Genomic DNA, 14,673 nt, shown 5'->3' with positions numbered 1-14,673 from the left:
CCAAGCTTTCCTTCAGTCGACGAATCCCTACAACACAAACACAAAACCCCTTCTTCAAATCTTAAGAAAAAAGAAAAACAACCTCAAAACCCTAATTGACAACAAAAGAAGTCAGAGAAAGTACCACTTAATCTGCTTCATGGAATACTCACAGGAAAAAATTGAGCGGTGAGTTCGTTTAGAGACACCAGAGAAAACTCGATAAATAAAATTTTCCTTTTTTTTTTCTTTTCGGGATGACTGTTTTTTTTCGTTCTCCATGTCGTTTTTTCATTAAAAACCATTATTTTACTGCTATTTTTCTAGAATTTGAGAAAAAGTGGAATGAAGCAATTCCAAGAAGGCGGTGACGCTCACCAAAAGGTGGGTATTCTCACCGCGCGATGTGGGGGCTTATATGACATAGGCTTTTAAAGGATTAGATTTCTCTACTTTTGTAAAATCTATGGAAAAGGGATTTGTCTATATTTTAGAGAGACCCCCAAGGGAAAATATTTTATATTGTTTTCTTAAGCGTTCGTGATTTTCCTTAAGGGTTTTTTCGGAGTTGCCAAGCTCAAATCGAGCATCTACTACATATGCTAGTAGTATGTGTAGTAGTGTGTTTTATCCTGGAGATATCCGTCCTGTGAGGGCTATAACATCACCTTTGAGTGTAGCAGGGCCCTAATGTCTTAAGGACAACGTGTCAAACACGTGACTCACTCTGTTTTTCAAAGTTTTACCATGTTACTGTTGCGGAGATCTCGGGGCTCGATCGTTTCGTCAAATCTATCACTTCCATTACAAAGGAGCCAAGTACCAATAACTTTTATTTATTTGACTTTTCATTGTTTTTGATTGTTGCACCCAACATATATTTCAATATATCATCTGAGTTCTAACCGAAACACAAGGCCCTACGAAGTGACTAAATAGAAACATAAAATGTACAAACTTTAAACTCTAAAATCACAAGTAATATAACTTTTCACTTTGCAAACATGAAAAATAATTATAAAATCCAAATCTGCTGGTAAAATTTGGTATCTCAAATCCTAGCAGATTTAGATTTGAATAAGAAAATAGTGATTGATCAAAAGTCATGTTGCTTTAATCTTTCTCAATAATACTTATTGTAACTACTGTAAGAGCATGTCCAGTGCAAACGATTAAGGTCATCCTACGTGTAGGTCTTATTAACACGTTCTTATGCGTGGGTCATTACTAAATGACAAAAAAATATAAATGTAAAACTTTTTACGTTAAGTTGATCTCCAATCCCCAAGGTATCATCTAACAAATTTTATTTGAATTTAGAGACAAAATGATGATGTGGTTTTAAGACCCAAGGTCTTAGAGAAAGTCTAATTTAGACTTTCTCCATTACCCCCACTTAGCTATGTCATCTATCTCTATGGCCTTGACCCTTGTGTTGGAGATGGAAATTTGGCGCAAAAAATCTTAAATCCTATGTGACATTTAATTTTAAGACCTTTACCCCTTGCATTGGAGATGCTCTTGACTGTTAAGGCAATCCGTTGGAATCATGATACCCAAACTCTAATTAAAAAAAAATTAGAACCCAAACTCAAAATTAGTCGTAAAGTTAGAACCCAAAATCTAAACCCTACAATTAATCGGGACCAAAAAGACCGACGAAATTTGAACCCGAGTACTTCAAGAAAACAGAAACAAAAAAACGGACGGAGTGCCCCACATTAAAATTTCTTCTGAGTCGGCACGACTGGTTTCCTTATTTATTACTTCGAAATCCGCTGGTTTTCTTTAGCAAGACAACCTTAATAAAACCGCACACGAAATCCGAAAAAAACCCATCGTCATCTTTTCAGAGGAGAGAGCTTTTCTATTTTATTTATTCTGGTAGAGAAGAAGAAACCTAAGCCAGGTGAAATTTATTTCTTAATCTGCTGTACTGTGTAATTTGATGTTCTCTTAGATTACCCAAATAGTATAATAGCTAATGTTTGTTAGATCGATGTTCTTTTAGCATATTCAGATCCATCTAAAACAGCTGATCAATTTTCTCTCTCTCTCTCTCTTTTTTTTTTTTTTTTAGTTTTTTTTTTTTTATCACAGAGTGCAAGGTTCCCGCGAAAATTATGGCACTACAATTAGATGGTGCTCTTGAATTGTTGGACCCGATAATGAAATTTCAAAACGCCGTTGATAAGGTGAGTGTTAATTTCATTTGTTACTTTGATTTTATCTTGTTCATTTCAATTTTGTTTGATTCTATTTGTGGGACAATATACAGGCTAACGTATAAATGTAAGAAGCAGTGTAAGGATAAACTGCGGTGGGATGACAGGCTTAACTGTCTCCGATACCCCTGCATCACTAAAAAAGGGAAAAACTCCTTGATGAGATGTCTGAAATTGTCAAGTTACTTCCTCGTTTCTGGTCAACTGCGGTTCGTAATCTACTTTTACCTTATTATCAGTTTTCTATATCCATTGATGATTATTTGACTTAGTTTTTTTTTTATGGTTTACAGTTATTTGCTGACCACAGGATTCTGAAATACATGAATGAAGAAGAAAAAGAGGTTTACCTCCTCAAATGCATTTGTGTTTCAAAATATCCCTGATGAAATTTATTTGTTTTACTTATTTCTGTATGTTAGTTGGGGACTGGTCGTCTAACTCTGACTTCCTAATCCATTTACTATTTGTTTAATGCAGATAATGTTAAAGTATCTAAAGTCTGTGCATGTTACCTATCACGGAGATGCGAAAACTGGGTTCGAAATTACTTTTGTGAGTTTTATACTCCTATATATCTCCATCTTGTGTAGTTAAACTAGGCAGGGATTTTGATCAAAACTCAAAGAGAAATTTTTGGGCGTTTTGCTCATTAGGTGGAAAAGCGCCTAGGCAGGGATTTTGATTTTTCTTTTTTATTAAAAACAATAAGAGGAGAGAGAATGTTGTAAAGAAATCCTTCAAGTCTTGATTCTTCTTCTTCTTGGTTGGTGCTGGTGGTTTTGGTAGTGAGAGGAGAAGTATGTTCGGGGAGACAAAGGCAAAAGAGGAGGCGGGAAAGATAAGGAAAATGCTATGCTCTAGGGTTTAGTGAAGGTAAAAAAGAAATGTCTTGAAAGACAAATACAAGTAGTTGTTTTCCGCGAGTAGTCCCTCTAGGCGCCAGGCCCCACCCAGCCGCCTGTGGTCTAACTTGTATTCTTAGAGACACTTTTGAGTTTTGATCATTAGCGCGAATTCATGTAATGTTGCACTTCAGTTTGAAATACTTATAGTTTTTTGAATTGAGGTTAATATGTTCCCTGATTGCAGAGCTTTTATGAAAATCCGCACTTCATATATTTAGTTCAGTCAAAGACATTCTGGTTCACCCGTGAAGGAATCTCTAGTGCAAGTGGTAGTCAAATCGGGTGGACGACTGACAAGATAAGAAAATATACCATGGTACTCCCAGATGACATTGCCTAGATATCATGTTACAGAATTTTCACTTTCAATTATTTTTCTTTTTCTTTGTGAAGGACACTGAGATTTTTCCTGAAATGGGGGGCACGCAGTTGCATACCGACACGGCTAGGTTTGTTGCCTTGTCACTCTAGGCTTTGCAAATTTTTAACAAATATATTATGGTATTGTTCAGTATAACAAATTGTCATCCAACTGATTCATCCATATGGGTCATGAAAGTTCTGAGACAATCCTAGCATCTTTTATTTTTTTTGTTACTTCTCAATCAAGACGGAGAATGAAGAGTTTCAGAGGCATGCAAACTTGTTAGAGTTGTACTTCAGTTGTACTTGTAATTAGTCGTTCCCCTCGTGCATAATTTGCAGCATCAAACTTGTAGTTTTTGCGCCTTTTTGTTGTACGTAACCTGGGCAATCCCTGCTGCATGTAGTGTAATATGGATGTGGATACATCCTCCCCAATGTTGGCAAACTACTGCCTGCGCTAACCTTCAGGCTACTATACCTGTATATATTTTTAGTTTTAGCCGCCTGGTTGCATGATTCCGAAGTTCACCAAGCTGTTCTAATTTAATGTCTTCAAGGATGATACATGGAACCCTGTATGGTAATGTCCCTTTCTACCCAATGTGACTCTATAGATATTTGTCCTTGACTTTCTACCCAGTGTGACTCTATAGATATTTGTCCTTGACTTTCTTTGAAGAAATTTTGCTTTACCAAGTACCAAGATGCTCATCATTCATATATGATTTTATGATTGCAGCTTCTTTAAATGGTTCGCCGAAGACTCACAAAGTTCTCGCGATTTGGTAACTTTTTGTTCCCTTTTCAAGTTTTGAGCTGATGTTAGAAGACTTCCTTGTTTTCCACTTATTTACTACTGGTAGACGTTGACTTAGCCACCTTTTAATCCTGCAGTTGGCTGAAGAAATTGTGCTGGAATTTTGGCCTAAGGCACATAAATATCATCTCATTGTGAGTTTCTTTTCGCCTTGCGTATTATCGTTTGAATATGAGGGCAACTTCTTCTGTTCAAATTTATTATCTCAAGTTCAATATATTAAATATGATCTCATGAAAAACGAAATCTCAAAAAGAAAAGAGTTTCTATTTTACCTAATTTGTTCTCTCTCTCTCTCGGCTTCTCCAACAGCTGCAAACAAAAAGATTAATGGTGAATGATTTTCTTCTAAATAGATTATTATCTTTTGTTTAATCTTTTAGTGATGTGATTATCTATATCTTCAATACATTATACTTTTAGGGCAACATTTTCTGGCGCACGCTTTTCTTTCTATGTATAGAAGCGCAAAATTTTTCGAATTTGGCTTTGGCAAAACACAATTGTCCTGAGTTCACTAACCTAAAAACGTGATTAAATTACTTTTTAGGGGAAGAACAGGGATACAGAAGTACAAAGGCGGGTGCTGACCGAACATCAAAGTGCGAGGAAAAATATTAAACGTAAACGCGGAGGAGAGAAATCGGATGAGGGTGCTATGTCTAAGTTAACGACAATAAGTGCTAAGCTTCAAAAGGTGAGAGCTATTAATTTTGTTTTAGTACAGATTTTGTTTAAGTTTCTATTTTTGGATTAATTTAAAAAGTGTCCGTAGTGGTAATCGAAAGGTTTTAGTGATTTCAAGTAGTGCACGTTTATTCGTACTCTGTGCATACTTTGTCTCTTATGTACATGTACACACAAGGACTAGGGTAGTAGGATATATGAATCTGCTTGTTTTTCCGGTTTTCTACCGTTTTGTCTCATTAATTTTGCCTAGATTTTGCTAAGTTGTTTGCTCATTATTCTGTTCTTGTGGGGAACTTGTACAGGCTGAAGAGGAGGCTACCAAGTTAAGGTGCACAAGGGTAATTGAATATGAATTGATGTTAGTGGAGGGAGAGAGGAAAGTGCACAAGGAGTGTGAAAGTTTGAGGAGACAGATTTACGATCAAAGGAATGAAATTATCAAAAACATTCCTCATTTCTGGCTAATTGCTGTTCGTAATCTAAACTTCCCCCATTTTTATGTTGTGTCATTTTAAAATTTCTGATTACCCAGCTGATATACTTCCTGTAGTGTCTCACTGACAACACCATTACTTGGCCTGACACTGCATTTGTTTTGTTTTTGTTGCAGTTTTTAAGTCATTATGCGCTTCACTATCTGTTGAGTGAAGAAGATCAGAAGGTAGCTTTTCTTTATAATCATTTACATAATTTGGGGAATTAAGACTTGAATGAGCTGTTTACTTCGTAACTTTTATTTTCTAAGTTCTTAGATACTGAATGCCGGAATCTGACAATGTAATATGTCAAACCATGATATTAACACATCTTTCTTTATTTGGTTCAGATATTCAGATTTATTAATTCTGTAAACGTTGAAGAGACTGAAGACAATGAAGGTGTCATATCTGGGTATACAATTACGTTGGCGAGTTTCCTCGATATTCGAGTAGTGATTTTTTTTAATATTTTTTTTTCGCTTTATTGTTTTAACTTGATGTCTTGATTGCAGAATTTCGATAATAATCCTTACTTTGAAAATCGTTGTCTCAAAAAGACAATATCGTACACTGTTATGAGTACTGATCCACTAAAAGAATACAGTGACGGTGAAGTGAAAATTTGTGTAAGCGATATCCACTGGAAAGATGGCATGGTTAGTGAAATTATATCTCTTACTTCTATACGATTATAACTGAATAATACAGTACTAATGTTCACTTATAATTTCTTCTTGAAAGGACATAACAACTGGAAGAAAGGACATAACAACCGGAAATGAACGAGGATTTACCGACACTGGCACAAGGTTTGTTTTTTTCCCATGCTCGTCTTTTGTTGGTATTGCGAACATTTGTGTTTCCTAAACATTGGTATGCATGACGCTCAACTAACGTATTTGTCTGCGAATTACAGCTTCTTTACCTGGTTCTCTGATCGTAGATGTGATGCAATGGAGGCTTATGATCAGGTAATATCTTGTACACTTTTGATTTTGTTGTTCATTCTATGAAGTTCAATGTTTGCATATTATTATCGAAGCAAGTTGCCGGACGTCTTGTTACTTTATATCGTATTTGTATTGCAGGTCGCGGACTTAATTAAGCAGGATTTATGGCCAGATGCGGGCAGATATTTTGTCTATGTGAGTTTATTTGCCTCTTTCCTGTTATTGCTAAACAAAATTTGGCCAATAGATACTTTCTTATCCATAATTACTCTCTTTTCATCTGTGCAAAGAAAAGTTAAGTAGATGAAAAAGTTTAGAATTTTATAGAATTTTGGCATGAATGTACAACATTCAGTCAAGTGAGTGTTAACTGCCTAAAGTTCCTTCATCTCCGTGAAAGAAGTGAGCCCATGATTAAACTGGAGACCTAATTACAATGTTTAGACTTTAGGTGGCTCCTCGGCTGGGTGCCCGAACTGCTACTCTTGGCTGAAGGCATCGCAGACAATCTATAAGCGCATTGTCTGTTAGCTTGTGAACCTGCAAATTAGTTAGCCAGTTTCCATTGATGATATTTTTGTTACTGTTTTCTGATTTTGGTGTTGTATGAAATGCATGGTGATGCATTCAATTGACTTCGGTTTCTCTATTGTTACTCAGGGAAATTTAGATGATGGAAAGAAGGTTGACCTTGTGGCAGTCGACAAGGCAGCTCGGTTTACCTCGTCGCAACGCGCATTCTTTATATAAATTGGAAATTAAACATGTGCAGGAGTTCAGGAGTATTGTACAACATGTCTGGTGGTGCAGTAGTGGTGTCAGTTAGCTAATTTGTAGGAGTTAGTAGTGGTCGTGGTGATTGGTGAGTTGCTTATGAGTGTCACTGCCCTGGTTAGTAGAAGTGGATCAGAATTAGGAGTTTGTTATTTTCGAATCTATTTAAACTGATGCTCAATTTCAGTGAATGTACTCAGATTTATGATCTTTAAAAAGTGAGTAATTCCTGAATTGTTTAGAAGGATCTTATGTTTATTGTTCCAGTATTTCCCGTGAGATGGTATAAAGAGCTTGGAGTCGTAGTTCTTTTTAGTGGACCTAAGAGCAAGTCTTATGGTGGAATCCAACCTATTCCAAGTGTGGAAAAACCATGGAATGTCAAGTCTAGTGGCTTTCAAGTTGGGCTTTCCACAAAAAATCCAAGGAGGGTTCCATGGTTTGGTGGAAGGGTTCGTGGAATCCATCTAAACGCCAATAAGAATAGCGCTAAACGCAAATAAGATTGGTGCTAAAAAAACGTCATTAAGAATTGCGTTTTTTTTTATCCGTAGATTTAAAATGAGTTGTTGAAATCTAATGGCTGAAAAAAAAAGCTCCATTCTTAATTGCGTTTTTTTTAGCTCCATTAAGAATAACGTTTCTACTATTCCACCATTACACGTGCGCTTCTATCCACAATTCCAAGTGCTGAGGTGGCGTGGAAGATGGATGGATTCCATCATAAGACTTGCTCTAATAAACTATTCAGACAATCATGTATAGAGAGCAAAGACATGTCAAGCCGAGACATTGTAAATATAATTTGAGGGCGAAATACCGGCCACAAGTTGGAAGTTGAGCCGAAAATTTATATTCTTGATCACCTGGCCCCGACCAATACATAGAGTGTTTCCATCTTTTTCGGTAGTTTTCATTTTATTTGCCCATTTTTTCCTAACCCGAAACACAAAATTCTCTTCTCCTGTCGTCACACGCAGATTCTAAAAGATAAATCATTTTTATTTTTTTTATTTAATGGAAGACTTTATTAATCATCATCAACAGAAAGAAGTTTACAAGCATTGGATGGAAGCCTGGCAACAAGTTAGGCTCCAATCCCTTTTTGGATGACAACACCTATCCTATGAAAAAAGAAATCTCCAACAATAATATTTTCATCATGACTAGACATGTAATTCTGTAAGGAGTAAAGCCATTTAAATAAGATAATTCGTAAAACAGTGACTAAGGCTCAGAAAGAGTCACAAATACAGCAAGAGTAGAGTCATCTAATCTGTGAAGTGTAGAGCCATCTAATCTGTAAGTTGAGGTTTCCAAATATTAGATTTATCTACTAAAAGTTGTTTGTTTGAAGCTACATGAGGAGGAGATACAAAGAATTTAAAGGCCTAACAAACTCCTCATCAAGACAGGCGTGCGCTAGGAAATATCTGGTTTATGACCATGCAAGTAGCTGAAAATGTTTTCACAGTCCTCTTCAATGCTGAAAATTCTAATTAGCCCAAATTTCCCCCTGCAACATTCCAATAGCTTCTGCTTCTTGTGGGTCTGAGCCTGCTAATTGACCTGCTCCTCCTCCTTATCATTTTTCTGCATCATTTCTTAATATTAAAGCATAACTGGATGGTAACAATTATGAGATCCAAACTGCATCTATATTTATCTTTAGGATATCTTTGGTAGAAGCCTTCCATATATGGGTTTGTTTCTTCTTTGTCATTCCCTTTGGTTCCAACTTCCAAGTGTCTCTGAATTCCTATCACATCTAGGGCTGTGCAAAAAAAAACGGAACCGCGGATTTCATCCGTATCCGTCCGCAAAGTTACGAGTGAAACCCAATCCGCAAGATCTATAAGCCGGACACGGGTGAGATTCTCAAATCCGCACGTTTACACGGTTTGGTTGCGGTTGGACTTTGCATTCCGCGGATTCACCCGCACCGTAGGGTAGTAGAAGAAAGTTAATAGAATATGTTTGTGAAAATGGTAACTTAAATGTCATATACAGTCCTAATTGACTTGATACGCATAAGACCATTTTCCATCTGTATGAAAACTCTAAGTAAACATCTATCAACTTGGCCTTAATAGTTAGAGCAGTCGGGAAGACAAAAGAGATCTGTACAACATGAAAGATGTGAAATCCAAACCAAAAAAGAAGGATATATCCCCCAGTGCCGTTTCATGCAGACAAAGTTAAGACCCGCATTGTGGCTTACCAAAAAATAGAACTGGTAGAAAATTTAAAGAGAATAGTTCAGAGTATTTTCAGTCAGAATATCATGGTATGCGGAGTAAGTAACCAACTGTCTTTGAAAGAAGGTCATTTCCTCTTCACAACCAGGAAAATCTAGCAGTAGTTGTAACGACATATCAGAAGAAACATTAATGGAGCTTGAAGACTCTGATACAACCACTATGTCCTAAACATATGATTTAAAATCCCTACATTCCATCTCTTCTTGCTGCTCATTAATTGTTTTCTCCTCTGTTTTGATCTTTGCTGGAGTTAAAGGGTGTTTTGTAGATGAGTTTGGACTTTGAGAAGAGTTGGACTTTGCCATGTCGTGGTTAGGGGTGTCAACGGGTCCGGGTCCTCCCGGGTATCACTAGACCCGGACCCTACTTATAAAGGCCGGGTCCGGTTCCTAACGGTTCCGAGTCCGGTTCCTAAATTTATGGACACAGAACCAGACCTGTTTAAATACCCGGGTACCCGTCGGTTCCGGGTACCCATTGGATCTAAAGAAAACTATTTAAAAAATCTCAAAAACTTAATATATTTCTCTTTTTAGTTTGGATTTAAGTAATTTTTATAAAAATTATTATTATTTCTTATGAATGTACTAAATAAAGATTAAATGTAAGAGAAAAAATTTAAATGAGTAAAATATCAAAGCTAAAACTAGAAAAAATACGTATAATTTTGCTAAAAACATGAATAAAAGAATGAATAAACGGGTACCCGATACCCGCGGGTAACCAATGGGTATTACCCGTTTGGACCCGTTTAAATTCGGGTCCAATCGGATAATTACCCGTCGGGTCCTAAGTAGCTAATGGGTCCAACTTTAGGATCCGGATCCGGATAATGGGTACCCATTGACAGCCCTAGTCGTGGTCAGTTTCCGAAAAGTTTCACCAACTTCAAAATTCCAATGCCGGAGGAACTGTCATGCTCCAGTTTCACCTGTGTTGAAAGAGTAGATTGGGATTTATCACATAGGACTGACCCCTTTGAAATCCGCGATTAATCCGCATCCGGACCGTATCACCCGTTGATCCGCGGATGATTGGGCCGGATGCGCTTGGATTCTCCAAATCCGCAACTTTAATGGTTTTGGATGCGGGTGACCCCTTATCCGCATCCGTCCGTTGCACACCCTAATCACAGCGAAAGTAGTTGTCCTCCCTCTCTTTTCGGTAGGCCCAACAAGATGTCTCTATGAAACCCATACCTCTCTCTACTGCATCCTCCAGCACCGCCGACCACTCACCGTCTCCTTCTAAGTATATATCTATCACCATCTTTCTCCAGTCATTTTTGTACCCATTTCAAGCTAGCCCTAGATATCAGTAGCTATTACTTGAGAAACAATAGGCCGGCGAATTTGTCTCCAAGAGCAGTGATAATGGCAACTAAAGGTTTGAATTTCAAGCTCTCTGCAACATCAACATCATCAGACAATTACCTATTGAAAGTAATAGGGTGGCTGCAAATGAAGACTATCCACAGTGGTGAGTTTCAAGCATCGAATCCCTAAATTTCTGATTGTATTTGTTGACTATGGGGATTGTGTAGAATTGAGGGAAACTTTTGTATAAACAAAGAAGGGATTGTAGATGAAAACTCAATGCCTGGAGTAGCGGTGCAGCAACATGCAGTACTAGTATAGGTTTTTATTTCAATGTTTGTTATGTCCTAGCAGAGATGAAACCCCTTCATAATTAGAATCTTTTGGTTTGATTTTATTTGTTCTTCATGGAATTTTATTGATAAACATGTCTAATCTCTGAATTACAATAGAAAACTCCCACCTTGTATGTAATGCATCCTTGGTAGTTAGGTTAATTCTCTATTAGATATTCAAGCCTATAATAAATTTATTTAGTTCAATCAGTGATTGTCTATGCCCTAAAAAGATAGCTGATGTAAGTCATACATATTGGTTGTGATTTATCACATCTTCAAGGGTGCTTGAGGCTAGTACCTCTATAGTTTGAAAAGAGAACAAGTTTTCAAATCAGGAATTTCTATGCATTTAGGTGGTGGATTGGAAGCCTAGTTCATCTTTATTTGGCCTTTCAATCCTGTTTCTTTACTACAATCATCAATCTCTAGTCATCCGACTTCCCACTTCGTTTAAATGTAGAACCTTAGAGGTTTAGTTTCACCAATCCAACTCCCCATAAGTTCGACCTGTATTTGCCATTGTCTACCACTAATGGGAAGCTTTTAGTGATTTCAAGTAGTGCGTGTTATGCAGTTTTTGAGTCAATATGCACTTCACCATCTCTTTAGCGAAGAAGATCAGATGGTTAGCTTTTTCCTTACATTCATATCCATAAACTTGAATTAAAACTTGAATGAGCTGTTCACTACGGAGCTTTTATTATTAACCGATTCTTTAACTATTGAATGCCTGAATCTAGCGTTGTAATCTTTCAAACCATGATGTTAACTTATCTCTCTTTATTTGATTCAGATATTCAAATTTCTTAATTATGTAAATGTCGAAGAGATGTCATGTCTGGGTATACAGTTACTTTGATGAGTTTCCTGAATTATGTATTCAAATTTCTTATTTGTTCTTTACTGGTGGACTTTTTAATTCTTTTTCTCTTCAATTTTTTTATGTCCTGACTGCAGAATTTGATAACAATCCCTACTTTGAAAATGATAGTTTTACAGAGACAATATCATACTCTGTCATAAGTGCTAATCCACTAAAAGAATACTGTAGCGGTCAAGTAAAAATTTGTGTATGCATTATCCAGTGGAAAGATCGCATGGTTATTTAAAATCACGTCTCTTACTTCTAGACAATTATACCTGGATAATATAGTACTAACATTCACTTGTCATTTTCTTTATAAAAGGACATGACAACTAGAAATCAGCGAGGATTTGCTGACAGCGGCACGAGGTTTGTTTCACTCTAATGCTCGTCTTTTGTTGGTATTGCAAACATTAGCGTTTTCTGTGCATTGGTATCGACTTGAGTTATTTAACGTTTGAAACACTATTTAAAGTGAGGCGAGGCGGTGTCATTTGGCAAAGCAAGGCATTGCCTCAAGGTGCTGCCTTGCTTTTGCTAAAAGAATAATGCAGGTAAAAGAAAACAGAGAAAGAAAAATAGATAACATTCATTGTTAAAGATTTAACAGAGAATTTGAATTTTTTCCTTTTTTGACTTTATTACGATAATGCCCGGAGCAGTACATCTCCACAGATTGTTAAAACTGCTTGGATTTCTAGTTTCAAATGTTTGGATCCATGATTTCATAGTTCTTGTGAACGGAATAAGGCTTAAAATGTCTGCAAGTTTTGTAAATGGTAACAGGCTAACACTAAACTGTAGTTACTGTCCACTCCAACCTCCCAAGACATCATTTTCTTGGCTATCTTGAAGACGTTATTTTGATGCTTTACTGAGAGTATGAATGACACTCAACTTCGGTATTTATTTGCGAATTACAGCTTCTTTACCTGGTTCGCTGATCTTGGATGCGTTACAATGGAGGCTTATGATGAGGTAACATCTCACTCCTTTCCCAAATTTGGAGACATCTAAGTTGCAGTCCATCATGGACTTTTTTCTATTAAAAATGCAATGTACCTAGATGGTGAAAACTCACTTCCCTTGTGCTCTCTTAGTCTTCACTTACACACTTTCTTATTTTGTTATCCATTATATAAATTCAATGTTTATATATTCTTACCCAAGCAAGTAGCAGGAATACTCCTGTGGACCTGACCATGACATGTCATTTACTTTGCCTTTGCATTACAGGTTGCAAACTTAATTAAACAGGATTTTTGGCCAAATGCAGGCAGATATTTTGTCAATGTGAGTTTATTTGCCTCTTTCCTGTTATTGTTAAACAATTTTGGCCAATAGATACTTTCTTATCCATAATTACTCTCTTTTCATCTGTGCAATGAAAAGTTAAGTAGATGAAGAAGTTTAGAGTTTTATAAAATTGTGTGGCATGAATGTATGTTCAAGCGAGTGTGATTGCCTAAAGTTATTCATGCACTTGATGTGGGGCCTTAATCTTCGTGAAAGAAGTAAGCGCGAGATTAAACTAAAGACCCAATTGCTATATTTAGAGTTTAGGTTGGTTAACTCGGTGTGAACAAAGATCCTTAGATAAAGGCGGCAGTTGGCTGGGTGAGGCGCCTAGGTGCCCAAACTTCCACCCTTGGCTGTAGGTACCGCAGACAATATATCACTACACTGTCTTTTAGCTTGTGAATGTTTACAAGAGCGCATTGCTGCGATTAAGTTAGCCAGTTATCCTTAACGATACTTTTACTAATGTTTTCTGATTTCTCGTGTTGCATGAAACACATATCTATGCATTCAACTGACTGTGGTTTCTCTATATATTGTTATCAGGGTAATTTAAATGATGAACAGAAGGTTGACCTTGTTGCAGTTGAGAAGACGGCGCAAATTAGCTACGCGCATTCTTTATAAATTGGAAATCACATGAGGGGTTAAAAGTTTTTTGAATGTTGGAGTGTATAACCTTTATAATGGTGTAATTAAACTTGTAGGAGTTGGTAGTAGTCGTGGTGACCGGTGAGTGCTTAGTGTTTACTGGTTAGTAGAAGTGGATCAAAAGTATGAGTTTGTTATTCTCAAGTCTGTTTAAACTGATGCTCGGTTTCAGTTCATGTACTCAGATTTATCATCTTCAATAAAAACGTGATTCTAAGAATTGTGTGAGTTTGGCTTTCAAAGACTATTGAAATTAAAAAGCTACCTTTAGGAATCCGAATATGCCAACTCTGTGAATGCAACATGAAAGAAACCAAGCACAAGGTGTTTCGGGGAGATAACATGGAGAACCCTAAAGTTACATTAAGGAGCAAGAACAGTAGTGTACAAGACTGATTGTGAACTACTTAAACTGTCTTGTTCTCTCCACTAAAAAGTTCAAAATAACTTTAACTTAACTAACAAGCAAAACGAACTCGGCTAAGACCCTGAGAATCTGGTTACAAACTTTAAACTTTGGTGTTTCAAGCCGACAAATATTTTTCCCTACAAAGAAATATACTGTAACAAACACAAATTCTATTATTTTCAGAGACAAGAATCCCTATCTGACAGTTCTTTAATAAATCATAAAGACCAATACATCAAATTTTCGGGGCCAATTGCTAGTCCTTGTCTGATTGTGAAAGCCTCAATCTTATTTCCCATTGCAAGCAAATATTGTTTAATATTTAAGAGAGGCTAAAAATAAAATA

At 36.7% G+C, this 14,673-nt stretch overlaps 2 protein-coding genes across 4 annotated transcripts; both read left to right on the top strand.

Annotated features, from left to right (window-relative positions):
* Window positions 1–1,760: 1,760 nt before the first annotated feature.
* LOC113275041 (NAP1-related protein 2-like) lies at window positions 1,761–7,446 on the top strand. 3 transcript variants are annotated; one of them, XM_026524467.1, is made up of 18 exons: window positions 1,761–1,888; window positions 2,060–2,174; window positions 2,258–2,413; window positions 2,498–2,548; window positions 2,685–2,759; window positions 3,297–3,428; window positions 3,542–3,561; window positions 4,218–4,263; window positions 4,373–4,429; window positions 4,846–4,992; window positions 5,288–5,455; window positions 5,596–5,646; window positions 5,812–5,876; window positions 5,977–6,120; window positions 6,206–6,273; window positions 6,381–6,435; window positions 6,553–6,609; window positions 7,075–7,446. In XM_026524467.1, exons 3-14 carry the CDS (start codon window positions 2,369–2,371, stop codon window positions 6,041–6,043), a joined length of 924 nt encoding a protein of 307 aa, XP_026380252.1. In that variant the 5' UTR covers window positions 1,761–1,888; window positions 2,060–2,174; window positions 2,258–2,368; the 3' UTR covers window positions 6,044–6,120; window positions 6,206–6,273; window positions 6,381–6,435; window positions 6,553–6,609; window positions 7,075–7,446. The 3 variants fall into 3 exon arrangements, with proteins under 3 accessions (XP_026380252.1, XP_026380251.1, XP_026380253.1); XM_026524466.1 differs by having other exon boundaries at window positions 3,506–3,561; XM_026524468.1 differs by lacking the exons at window positions 6,206–6,273; window positions 6,381–6,435; window positions 6,553–6,609; window positions 7,075–7,446 and having other exon boundaries at window positions 3,506–3,561; window positions 5,812–5,863; window positions 5,977–6,005.
* Window positions 7,447–10,662: 3,216 nt separating this feature from the next.
* On the top strand, window positions 10,663–14,119 carry LOC113273676 (NAP1-related protein 2-like). The gene is made up of 5 exons (XM_026523320.1): window positions 10,663–10,928; window positions 12,291–12,337; window positions 12,892–12,946; window positions 13,205–13,261; window positions 13,814–14,119. The coding sequence occupies exons 2-5, from the start codon at window positions 12,294–12,296 to the stop codon at window positions 13,892–13,894; spliced, it is 237 nt and encodes a 78-aa protein (XP_026379105.1). The 5' UTR covers window positions 10,663–10,928; window positions 12,291–12,293; the 3' UTR covers window positions 13,895–14,119.
* The last annotated feature ends 554 nt before the right edge of the window (window positions 14,120–14,673 follow it).

This window comes from Papaver somniferum, chromosome 4 (genome assembly GCF_003573695.1).
Source record: "Papaver somniferum cultivar HN1 chromosome 4, ASM357369v1, whole genome shotgun sequence".
Taxonomy (NCBI): Eukaryota; Viridiplantae; Streptophyta; class Magnoliopsida; order Ranunculales; family Papaveraceae; genus Papaver; species Papaver somniferum.
The sequence above is the reverse complement of the archived record's forward strand: the minus strand, read 5'-3'. Positions and strand labels throughout refer to the sequence as shown.

Coding starts and splice junctions, on each gene's coding strand:
- LOC113273676 (XM_026523320.1), top strand. CDS start 12,294: ATGACAACTAGAAATCAGCGAGGATTTGCTGACAGCGGCACGAG. Junction 12,947..13,204: donor CAATGGAGGCTTATGATGAG/GTAACATCTCAC, acceptor TTTGCATTACAG/GTTGCAAACTTAATTAAACA. Junction 13,262..13,813: donor CAGGCAGATATTTTGTCAAT/GTGAGTTTATTT, acceptor TATTGTTATCAG/GGTAATTTAAATGATGAACA.
- LOC113275041 (XM_026524466.1), top strand. CDS start 2,369: ATGTCTGAAATTGTCAAGTTACTTCCTCGTTTCTGGTCAACTGCG. Junction 4,430..4,845: donor CACATAAATATCATCTCATT/GTGAGTTTCTTT, acceptor ATTACTTTTTAG/GGGAAGAACAGGGATACAGA. Junction 4,993..5,287: donor TAAGTGCTAAGCTTCAAAAG/GTGAGAGCTATT, acceptor GAACTTGTACAG/GCTGAAGAGGAGGCTACCAA.